Source organism: Aythya fuligula, chromosome Z (assembly GCF_009819795.1).
Source record: "Aythya fuligula isolate bAytFul2 chromosome Z, bAytFul2.pri, whole genome shotgun sequence".
Classification (NCBI taxonomy): Eukaryota; Metazoa; Chordata; class Aves; order Anseriformes; family Anatidae; genus Aythya; species Aythya fuligula.
Window position 1 is genome coordinate 20,625,456 of NC_045593.1, and position 12,622 is coordinate 20,638,077.

Here is a 12,622-nt window from a genome sequence, read left to right on the forward strand (position 1 = left end):
GCCTTTGTACATTTAGAAGACAGGTTCTATGTCAGAAGATTTACTGGATGAAGGTCTCCATTTACAAAGGAAACGCTTTTTTCTTTACAAAAAGGCAAGAGGGACTGGTGTTTTTCTGGGATTAACTGATGTATGAACCTTAAAGTATCTGTAAAGGCATGAGTTTTACTCACCTTGACACTTACATGGGAAGTAAGTTATAATTAGATAGACTAATTAATACTTCTAAAAGTGATATGTGAGAATAGGAATCTCAAATTATACAGGAAATATTCAGAAGAACTCTTTTTCAGGGAGTACAGTGGGGATAGGTTTTAAACTAAAAGAGGGTAGGTTTACATTAGATATAAGGAAGAACCGTGGTGAGCCACTGGCACGGGCTGCCCAGAGAAGCTGTGGATGCCCCATCCCTGAAGGTGCTCAAGGCCAGGCTAGATGTGTCTTTGGGCAACCTGGTCTGGTGAGGTGTCCCTGCCAATAGCAGGGGGGTTGTAACTGGGTGATCTTTAAGGTCTCTTCCAACCCAAGCCATCCGCCCAATCTTGTGGTAAATCTTTTCTTTAAACACCAAAAAGCACCTATTACAAATAAATTGAATCTTTTTCTTACAAATATTAAGAGGCAGAAATTGAGTTTGTATTGCTTGCATTGAAAAGATCATGACAACCAAGAAATCTGAGTTCTCTTTAGTGTTTTGATACATCAGTATTGATTTTTTCTAATATTCTATCAAAGTTAATACAGTGTATAAAAACATGAAACCCATGATATCCTTATTTTCACAAAACCACAGAAACAAATACAAGCATAAATAAAGAAATAAACAATTACCCATTTTTTAACATGGGTGATTATTCTCTTTGATTTTTATAGGTATTTCTTGTGATTGCAAAGTCATTAACCCCATGATAGCACAAAATGTGTTAAAAGTATTTTATAATGTACTTACATATCACTAGCAATGGAGGAGTTCCTAGACATGGACTTTGGAGAAAGGTCATAGTCGCTGTCTGACCGGTAAAGGAAAGACTCCCTCCGTTGACTGTGGACAAAATTTGCCTGAAGAATTAGCCCTGATCCAGGACTTGTCATGGGATCCAAGGGACTTCGTCCTGACGATGTACCATTGTCTACATCGAAACTGCAAAAAGAAAGGACAAAAAGATTTATGCCATTGACACAGGAGTTTTGAAAATAATGAATAGTCAGCTCATGGCAGTCATCACTAGGCATTTGCTTCTATATAATTATGGGGAAATCATGACCTGCCCAGTTCCACTGCTAAGGCAAAACCAAGGCACACAAGAAATAAACTTTACAATTTCTTATAACCAAAAAGAGTAAGTCTGAAGGAATATAAATTTGGTAGAAGAAAAAAAATGCAAACCGCTATTAGGAATATAGAAAGATATATGCTTCTTTGCATGCTGAGAACTCATAAGCTTTACACCCGAAGAAACATGATGATGCATTATTTTATTCCCCATGCACCATTTCTCCTGAGCCGAACCCTCATTACCTTGACTCCCACTGGAATGCAGCACAGTGCTCATCTGTTATAGAGTACCCATCTAGAGTACTTGAACACTTCAAGAAGGTATTTTGGCTTTTCTCAATAAACCAAGCACTGGAGTGGGATTATTTTGTATGCACATTCTTTGGCATGTTTGTATACATTAGTGGGAGCTCCTATTTTCCAACTGGATTGAAAAAAAATGACCTCTACACCCACTGCCAAACATAGTGGACATTTTTGGCCAGTTTTGTCTTATGTCTTTGGACTTTACAGTTTTGATCCAGCACTTCTAGTTGTGGTGTTTGGTAGCACAAGTGGTAAACAATTTTACCATTCCTAGGGAGTACTGCTGTCATGAGGGGCTGAAGGGAGATAGGTATTGGGGAAATGAAAGAGAGAGAGAAAGATGCTCTTTCACATAGTCTGTGACAGTTCTGAAAAGGGCTTTGAAAATAGTACAAAGACCTTGAGTGGGACTCTGCAATCAATTAGAAACCAGTGCAGGGTGAGTAGTCTGGATGATGTGCTCATGGCAACCTGTGTTGCTTAGCAGCCTGATCTCTGTGTCTGGTACTGTATGAAGTCCTTTTGGAGCACGTGGTTCAGCTTCTGGATTGCAGATGTTGCGGTATGCCATCTAGAGGTCACAAATGTGTGGATTAGCAAATTTATGTCTGCATCTGATAGGGTGTTCTACCCAGCCAGAAGTGGAAGAGAACTTTTGTTTTTTCCTGGCTGTTTGAGTCTCTAAAACTGATGATCAATTTTAGTTTTACATCATAGGAGAAAAGGTGTGTATAAGACCTTGGTTTATAACTACTAACCGTACTAACAGGAACTCAAATAATACTGCTAGAGCACATAGGAATGGGGGATGAACAGAGGATCTATCACATGACTTTTTAAGTATCAAGAAGTGTTAGTATGTGTTTATAAAAAATGCAACTAAAATAGATCTTTTGAAAACAGTGTTCATATGAAGGACATACACCATTTTCATCTATGTCTAATGACAGTACATGTCAGCCATTGGTTAGACTTCAGCCTGGTACAGCAGTGTCACAGCTACTCTATACTAGCTTGCTTCTTGCTTCCATCTGCCACCTAACTGAGGCTGCAGAGTCAGCAGCAGTAAAGTCTCTTTTTCTCCTGGAGTAAAGGAACATAGAGCTTCTATTCTCCTCACTTGGGTTTGTGCACATATGAATATTCTATTAGCAATCTTATTTCTCTTAGTCAAACACCAAGACAGACTTCCATGAATGACTTCACTGTCAGGTCATAAAATACTGACCATAATAAAATTTAGAAGTCTATTAGATAAAATCACAGAGATTTTGAGAGATGTTGAGAGGCTCTGTGGCTTGCACCACCAGGTAACAGCATGTGCAAGACTTCCACATAGCTACTTTGGTAGGAACTTTATCCTGTGATACTGTATTGTGTCCACTAGATGGGTGTCAAAAGTAAAGAAATGGATTCAGATATACCAGCTAGGATCTGGCTTATATCACTCATCCAAAATGTAATTTATTTAAATACCTATCAAGAATGTTCATATATCTATAATGTTCATAATAACTATCAAAAAAATGTTCAGTACTACAGCAAAAGATGGAATGTGAATACAGCATGTGTGTACTACAAACATGTTTGTATAACAAGTTTCTCAAATGCTACAGTAAAGTGTCTTGTTGAGCTTTTACTTACTGAGATGTGCTAAAACTTTCAGACATAAAAGGTTACAGAAATCTAAATGAAATATTTAGATTGCTTTTAGATATAGGATGTTTTAGTACACTGAAAATCAAATGTTACTTTGGCTGAATCACGAGTCGTTGCAAGAAATGGAGCTGCTGATCATGTTGCATCAAATGAAGAGAGAATCAGAATGGGGAATTGAAGTTACACAAATGATTTTTCTTTCTGCACACATGCAACTTAAAAAAAAAAAAAAAAGTTTAAGGTAAAAAATGGACAGACTCTAGTTTGCCTGGGCAGAAATTGCGAAGTCAGCTGTGGCTGTTTCATATTTATCTTTCTGCATTTTTAAATTTTTGAAATTGCAGTGAGAATATGCTGTGAATTAAAAAATAAGTGCATTGTCAGTGACAACCCAAAAGTTATTCTCTCTCTAGCATGCTCATCGGTCTCCTTGCACTTTTGGTGGAGGAGGCTCCCTTTAAAGGAAGAAGGAGCATGGAAGTTGTTAATGAAGGTGCCAGAAGTTTTGCCACCTTTTAACAGGCAGAAAGTGCCCATTTAAAGACAGGTGTTTGTGCTGCTGATCTGCAGCCAGCTTCAGGCACTTTGTATGACATATGTAAAGCTGAGCTGTTTCTTTTTTTTTTTTTTTTTTTTTTTTTTCCCCTGACAGGAGCATCTGGCACAGAATACATCACAGAAACTTCTACATTCAAAGAGCTTTACTGCAACTCCAGAGATACCAAAGATATGAAAAGTCAGTGCTGATTCAGCAGCTTTTGTTTGTGCATTTCCACAAAAATATTTTTTGACATACTGGATACTGTTTATCCCTTAAGTCTCCCTTATTCAGTGTTCAGTGATAGCAAACATGACATGAGATGAAAGATTAGTCTTTTTTTTCCTTTTTTGGGTATTCATTGTGCTTGCACGTCTTGCCCACTGTGCATTATCCAGGCTATGTACAGAGGTGGTGAACTCTCTTGAGCAACTTGTAAGCATTCATTGCTAATTTTCCCTGTGCTCCCAAAAGGAAAAGAAGTTGTAACATCATAAGCAACCTTTAGGGAAATTACTGATGATTTGCTTCAGGCAGTACTGGGAATCTTTGGGTTGGAAAGGTTCAGAATCCTAGATATCTTATCCTAGATAAGCACTACTTCAGTGTTAGCAACTGCACAGTTTCCTTACATGGTGAAATAAACCCTCTGTGGACTTCCTTTCAAGTCCTTAAAAGACTCCCTGCTATTCTCTTCAAGGTTGCTAAAAGGAAAAAAGGAGAAGATCTGTGTACAAAATATTGCTTATAGCTACATAAGAAGTAATAGCATCATCATGAATATGCACAAGAGCTCGTAATTGAGGATGCATAGAAAAATCTTCATATTGATTGATCTTCCTTATTACTGAGAGCTTAGCAATTTAATATTTTTACTGCAGTTCTGTTTTTATTGTTTGTACTTTTGCAGAGACGTTAGCAATGGTAAAGGAGAGAACAAAACAAATTCTACCCCAAAATGAAGAATTTACAAGGCTTTGTAAAAATAAAAATTGTACTCCTAATTAAGTCTCTATCTACCTTCAGCCTCTCCTGCCTTGGAAACTATTGAGAGGGAAAGAAATGGGATCCAAAATAATTGATCTAGGGACATCTTATCTTTCAAAGCCATCTTTAAACATGATAGGGCCAAGCAAGACATGAAGAAATAAAGTTTCTTCTTCTCCTGACACAGGAGTCTATTGTTCTGGTGCAAAGCAATTTCTCCAAACACCGACCTGCTCAGTGACCTACCTACCCATCTCAATTTCCTCAGTTCCCAAATGCCCTGTCCTGTATTTTCACTTGGAAGCACAATCCCACCACCAGAACAAATGCATAGAAGCTATAAATCACTGAAGCTATCACAGAAAAACTGCCCTGTAGTAACTGCCTTTGGGCAGTCTCACTTCAAGCAAAAGCAAGGTAATAAATCTTTCTTTACATCTCCAAGAAAAGAACAAGTTATTAACAGCTTCTGCCTCAGGCCAGAGGCACACACATGGCAGCCTGCAGATATCAGAGAAAGGGGGGGATCAGATGATCCACTCAAATGCAGAACCCTATTTTGTAACTTGGATTATTCTTTGGGCTGAGAAAACCTGGCAGAGACGCCAGCTGAGACACCTCACCTGGACAGCCCTCACAATGAACAGTGGCAGAGAAAGCCCACAGTGAACCCTTTTTTAGGGTAGTTCAGTACAAAATCCCTGGGAGGGGAAAGGCTCTGTAAGACAGGATGTGACAGGCAGAGTGTGTTCTTAGACCTTGTATACGTTAGTTATTGTGTATCCTGGAGATCTATGTGTTCCAAATCAAAGCAGGTCAGTTTAAACTTTTGTTCTTAGATGTGATGGATTTATTTTGCATTGGTTATAGTTTATTTTATCAGGACAGACTATTTCAGCTACTGTGGAAATCATGCCAACTACTCTGACCCAATTCTTAAAAAAATGCACAAAGATTCTTGGAATATTATCATTAGAAAGCATTTAGGGTAAGGTAGGCACTGATTCTATTATATTAACTTTACAGCTCTCAGTCAGAAAAGACAGTGCAAGGAATAAATGAAGTCAAAGACATAAGGCCCTTCTTCTGGAACAGAGATTATCTGTTAAGAACTGAATTTTCATTTATGTATTTTAGGAAGTTAAATTCTGCTTTAGCTTATAGACAAAATACATTTACTGTTAATTGAATTAACTGTCTGTCCAAAGATTTGTTAATACACCTAACTAATATTATTATTTCTTGGATAAATACTGATTTTAGACACATTTTACATTAATTAATTAGACTGGAAAAACACTTAGATTATGTCTTTATGATTTCTCTTGGGCCTTTTTATTTCTTATTGATAAACTAAGCATTAAATTGAGACAACAGCTAACTGGAGTGTCTCCTTTGTCACTAGACATAGTTATCCAGAATTTAATAATGAAGAAAATGTGGTCTTTTCTTCATCCAAAACAGACAAGTTGTCAGTTGTTATCCCCTGACATAGGCTCCAGCTAGACTGTAGATGTTTAACAAGCTTACTTGCAGTATCAGAAGAAAAAATAAATAAATAAATAAATAAATAAATCAGTGTACTTATGTAACTGAATGGCAGGTCTGAAGTTCATTTCTTATATTAATTCTCCGTCCAGGACTTTTCAAAACATTTCCTGTCTGACAGTGGTGCAGGAGATACTGTATTTGTTTTTCACTTCCTACTTTTCTTTCTCCCTCCTCCCCCACACCTAGTTCAAACTAGAGACTTGAGGAAAGGGCTGGGGGGTGGGAGGGTGAGGGAAGGGAGAGAAATATTTATGCTGACAGTTTAGAAGAAATATTGTATCACCACTCCACAGTTGATGGAAACAAATATATATTATATATGATCTAACTCATATTTTTATTTTCTTTGTAGCAATGTTAACAAAAACTTTTACCTTTGTCACTTGCATATATGGTTAGTGAGTTATAAGCAAATTATATAAATGGAACATATGATCAACATCTGAATTTTCTTTTACCACTGTAGATTTGAGAATTGAAGCCAACTACCTCCTTGTGGCTTTGGATTTCCAGTTAAGTGATTCAGCAAGTGAGCCCTATGATTAACTCCATTTTTAGATACGCTGTGGATAGATTTTCCAGTATCAAGACTGCAAGCAAAAGAATAAAATGTATCACTTCATGAAATTTCCTTTCAGTAGCAGAACTTGGCTTTTTCTCTTGGCATATTTGTTTTGGGAAATTAATTTTAGAGTGTAACAAGGCTTAATGCTAATATTAAAAGCCCAGAGAAAAGGCTGATAGAACACATGTTGGACAAAAAATGCACTGAAGCAAAAAGATTTATAAGTATTAGTCTACTCAAACATGCTAGTAAAGGAACTCCCTATCTGTTCAAGTTTCCATCTCACGATTTTCTAGCAAAAGAGACATAGGAAATGTAGCCAAGCTCTCTAAAGAAACTGTTTTATGTTCTGTTATGAAGTTTCAAACCAAGGAGTTTCCTGTGATGACTATTCCTTATCTGGGGGGACTTTGCTTAGAATGGTGTTGTGATACTGAATTCAAGGCTTACTTCTCATAAAGTCACATCATTATTCTTAATTATATGCCAGTGCTCTGCATATTTGGCACACGAGTCTTTAAAGGCTTTGTTGCACTTATTAAATCAATTTGCTTCTACTCAGCCACACTAGGACTCTTTATGATTTATTTTATTCTTTCCTCAGGGATGACTACTCCTTACCCAGCAATCTTTACTCTCTGAACTTGGCTATCGCAAGTAAATATCGTCCTACTAATGTGACATATAGAAACAAATCCCAGATTCTAGATACTGTTACACACATTTGCTGTTTGATGTTTCTTTGAAGCTGAAATACTCGTCTTATTGCAGCATAATAAAAATGCAAAGTAAAAGATGTGGGAGAAACAATATGTAACATAATTTCCAAGATATTTGGGGAATTCTTTAGGCTTAAACTTGTTTTAAGTTGCTAGGTATTTTTTTTTTCTATATAGTAGTCCTACTAGGACCATTTCCCTGCTTTATAGATAGTAAAAAAAGACCACCAACACATTAACAATTTTCCCCAAGGCTTCTGGTGGCCAAGGTCTGAATTAGGAAATTTGCAGAGTATATTGAAGAATCACAGTTCTTTCAGCATAATCTGAAATAATGAAAGCAAAAAAAAATTATCTTTCTACTTAATCCTAGAAGTGCAGTATCAGCAGGACTGATGTTTTTCCTCTTTATAATTGTCATTGTTTAATTTACAGTCTACAATCACTGTTCACTTAAACCATTCCTTATTTATGTCTGCTCATATTTACCTTTTCTCCAGGCTGTACATATTAAAGTGCCTTCAAACACGTTTTAAAAAAATCACTTCACCTAATTTCTTCAAGAAGTGCTCAAAAAAATCTTTTTCTTTCTGGGTTGAGTTTTGATCCATCCAGTCATCCCCACTTCTTTTTCTGCAGCTCTACTTTCTGAGCCAAATTTGGACACTGGGATACAAAACCAGCCTGCACTGGGTGTGAGAATATAGCATGTATTTAATGCATTTCCAGTTGTTATTACTTTTCTCTAATTTAAATGCATTGGAATGAAATCTCAGAGTATTTCAAAATATTGATCTAGCAATTTATCAGAACATGAAAACCATCCATTAAGCTTACTGACTAAGCCTAAAATGCAGCTCCCCTAAGATATTAGTGGAAAGTCTTTCTTTCAGGAAAATCTGGAATATAAACATGGATGTAATGTTATGGTTGAAAAGCAGGAAGCTGCCAGCAAAGCCAAATCCAATGCACTGGAAGTGCTCAGCCCCATTTCAGTGAATTCAGTCAGATGTCATTATGAGAATAAGCCAAATTGCTTTTACGTTTTTCCTCAGTTAGTTGTGTGATAAAAGAAGTACACATTAGAAGAGGCAGTTCCTCAGAAGTATAATATTTAAGTCAATATCCTGCAGTATTGCTGAAAGCACAATGAACCCAGGAAATAGATACAAATTTTCCACAGGGCTAACACTACCAAGAATCTGAAAACTTCCTGAAAAAAACTTTCAGAAAACCTTAATGTAGAGCCACAATGACAATAAACACTCAGTGAGGTCACAGTTAAATGTACCCTGTGCTTTGTGTCAGGGATCTCTGGAAAAGAGTGCCCTAGACAGAAGATGACTGGAGAAAGATGTTGCAGTTGTTCCTCACTCTTCTCAGTTCCTAGAGAATACCCTACAGACAGAGGTTCCAAAGGAGAGGAAAGTACAACCTTTGTGACAAAAGGTCACTTCCTTCAGCATCACCCGGCTCATAATTACTAAGTCTTTAGAACAACTGAGCTCAAGTTAATCTGTGCTCAAAAAATGTCTCTTCCAGAGAATGGATGAGGGCTATGGACAGAAAGGACCAAATAGAAGGGAACAGCCCATTTGATTTTAGTATATATGTGTGTATATATATATATAAATACACACACACACTGTAGCCTTCCCATAGGTTAGATGATTTGCTTTACCAGTACAACATGCACACATAGACAACCACAAGAGTACAAGGCCTTCTTCAGAACAGAGTGGAGAGCTGGATAAGAAACCGCTGTTGTCTCTTTAGGTCAAGAAAGTGTCTCCCAGTGTTGCTCTAGATTATCTATACCAATGAAAGTTCTATGCAAAGGAGATGTAATTTTATCGACAAGCAACAATCTTTTTCTCACACTGCTGTAAAGCTCCTCTAATTTTTTGGCTTAAATGGCTTAAATTCCAAAAGTATTAAGATCTTCAGACCTCTAATGATTTTGCATGTTGCTTTTTTTTTTTTTTTAAATGTTTCTTTGAAATCCTTTCCATTTATGTTCTTTACATACTGGCTATTTGTTTGTGGTATGGAATATTTGTGTGTACGGTTGTTTTTTGCATTGTTTATTAAGTTTACCAAATTTGCTAAATTGTTAGTGGATGCTACTTCCCTAGAATCCTATTAAATGTATCAAGGTCCACTTCGTGATTTGGACTTGGAAATCCTGGTCACAGCTTTGCCACATACAAGCAACAACCTTCAAAGAGAAACAAAAAGGTCAGGAGTTTGATGTGGAAGGATGCCAAGGCTGCAATATCTTGAGTGTATATGCTCATATTGTATGTGATTTAGGCTTTTAAATGCTGACAACAGACCTTGAGAAAATTCACCTAATACAACAGAAAGGTAATTCTCATTACTAGTCCAAAACAAATTGTAATTTACAATAATGGATCGTTTTTGGCTTATTTTTCTTAATTTTTATTATATTATTTTAATGTGATATTAGTTTATTTCAAATACATAATAACATTACTTAAGAGGGCTACCTGATAGGCTGAATTATATGGCTCTGTTTTCTTTTTACCCTTGTTCCTTACTAAATTAGATCCGGTAATGCTGAAATTTTCTTTCTTTTTTTTTTTTTTTTTTTTTTTAATTAATATATATATTTTATACTAAAAAAATCTGGAACCTGATTTGTAAGATGATTTAGTTACTCACATTTTTCAGCAGAGATATGGAATTTATATAGAACTAAGCCAAGTGTCTGCATTTTTCTTATTTATTTTTGTTTCTGATTCTGTGGACATCTTCATAGATTTCACAGAATCACAGAATCACAGAATTTTCTAGGTTGGAAGAGACCTCAAGGTCATCGAGTCCAACCTCCAACCTAATGCTAACAGCCCTCCACTAAACCATATCCCTAAGCTCTACATCTAAACGTCTTTTGAAGACTTCCAGGGATGGTGACTCCACCACTTCCCTGGGCAGCCTGTTCCAGTGCCTCACAACCCTTTCAGTGAAGAAGTTCTTCCTAACATCTAACCTAAAACTCCCCTGGCTCAACTTAAGCCCATTCCCCCTCGTCCTGTCACCAGGCACGTGGGAGAACAGGCCAAACCCCACCTCGCTACAGCCTCCCTTGAGGTACCTAAAAAGAGCGATAAGGTCACCCCTGAGCCTCCTCTTCTCCAGGCTGAACAAGCCCAGCTCCCTCAGCCGCTCCTCGTAGGACTTGTTCTCCAGGCCCCTCACCAGCTTCGTCGCCCTTCTCTGCACCCGCTCAAGCACCTCGATGTCCTTCTTGTAGCGAGGGGCCCAAAACTGAACACAGTACTCGAGGTGCGGCCTCACCAGAGCTGAGTACAGGGGGACGATCACCTCCCTAGCCCTGCTGGCCACACTGTTCCTGATACAAGCCAGGATGCCGTTGGCCTTCTTGGCCACCTGAGCACACTGCTGTCTCATATTCAGCCGACTATCCACCATCACTCCCAGGTCCTTCTCTGCCTGGCAGCTTTCCAACCATTCCTCTCCCAGCCTGTAGCTCTGCTTGGGGTTATTGCGCCCCAGGTGCAGGACCCGGCACTTGGCCTTGTTAAACTTCATGCAATTGACCTCAGCCCATCGGTGCAGCCTATCCAGATCCTCCTGCAGAGCTTTCCTACCCTCAAGCAGATCGACACACGCACCTAACTTGGTGTCATCTGCGAACTTACTGAGGGTGCACTCGATGCCCTCGTCCAGATCATCGATGAAGATATTAAAGAGGACCAGCCCCAGCACCGAGCCCTGGGGGACGCCACTAGTGACTGGCCTCCAACTGGACTTGGCTCCATTCACCACGACTCTTTGGGCCCGGCTATCCAGCCAGTTTCTAACCCAACGAAGCGTGCGCCAGTCCAAGCCAAGAGCAGCCAGTTTCTTGAGGAGAATGCTGTGGGAGACAGTGTCAAAAGCCTTGCTGAAGTCAAGGTAGACCACATCCACAGCCTTTCCCTCATCCACCCAGCGCGTCACTCTGTCATAGAAGGAGATCAGGTTCGTCAGGCATGACCTGCCTTTCATAAAGCCATGCTGACTGGGCCTGATCGCCTGCTTCCCCTGCAAGTGCTGCATGATGGCTCTCAGGAGGATCTGCTCCATGAGCTTTCCTGGCACTGAGGTCAAACTGACAGGCCTGTAGTTTCCCAGGTCTGCCCTCCGGCCCTTCTTGTAGATGGGCATCACGTTTGCTAGCCGCCAGTCGATTGGGACCTCCCCTGATAGCCAGGACTGTTGATAAATGATGGATAGTGGCTTGGCCAGCTCCTCTGCCAGTTCCCTCAGTACCCTTGGGTGGATCCCATCCGGCCCCATCGACTTGTGCACATCCAAGTGCCGTAGCAGGTCACCAACCAGTTCTTCATGGATAATGAGGGCCACATCCTGCTCCCCATCCCCTTCCACCAGCTCAGGGTACTGAGTATCCAGAGAACAACCGGTATTGCCGCTAAAGACTGAGGCAAAGAAGGCATTGAGCACCTCCGCCTTTTCCTCATCTCTTGTAACTAAGTTTCCCCCCGCATCCAGTAAAGGATGGAGATTCTCCTTAGTCCTCCTTTTTGTGTTATGTATTTATAGAAACGTTTTTTGTTATCTTTAACGGCAGTAGCCAGATTGAGCTCCAGATGAGCTTTGGCCTTCCTAATTTTGTCCCTGCACAGCCTCGCTACTTCTTTAAAGTCCTCCTTAGTGGCCTGCCCACTTTTCCAAAGCTTATAAACCCTCTTTTTCCTCCTAAGATCAAGCCACAATTCTCTGTTGAGCCAGGCCAGTCTTCTTCCCCGCCAGCTCGTCTTTGGGCACGTGGGGACAGACCATTCCTGCGCCATTAAGACTTCCCTCTTGAAGAGCGCCCAGCCTTCCTGGACCCCTCTGCCCTTCAGAACCGCCTCCCAAGGGACTCCACCAACTAGTGTCCTGAGCAGCTCAAAGTCAGCCCTTCGAAAGTCCAATACAGCGGTTTTACTGGTCCCCTTCCTGGCCTCGCCAAGAATAGTGAACTCCACCAT

General features: G+C 39.5%; 1 protein-coding gene across 3 annotated transcripts in view; it reads right to left on the minus strand.

The window, feature by feature from the left end:
• Positions 1-12,622, minus strand: part of PDE4D (phosphodiesterase 4D) — a 368,255-nt gene that overhangs the window by 124,228 nt on the left and 231,405 nt on the right. For all 3 annotated transcript variants that reach the window (XM_032205385.1, XM_032205388.1, XM_032205386.1), the window contains exon 2: positions 950-1,141. In XM_032205385.1, coding sequence (XP_032061276.1) covers positions 950-1,141 — 192 coding nt within the window. The remainder of the gene's footprint in view (positions 1-949; positions 1,142-12,622) is intronic.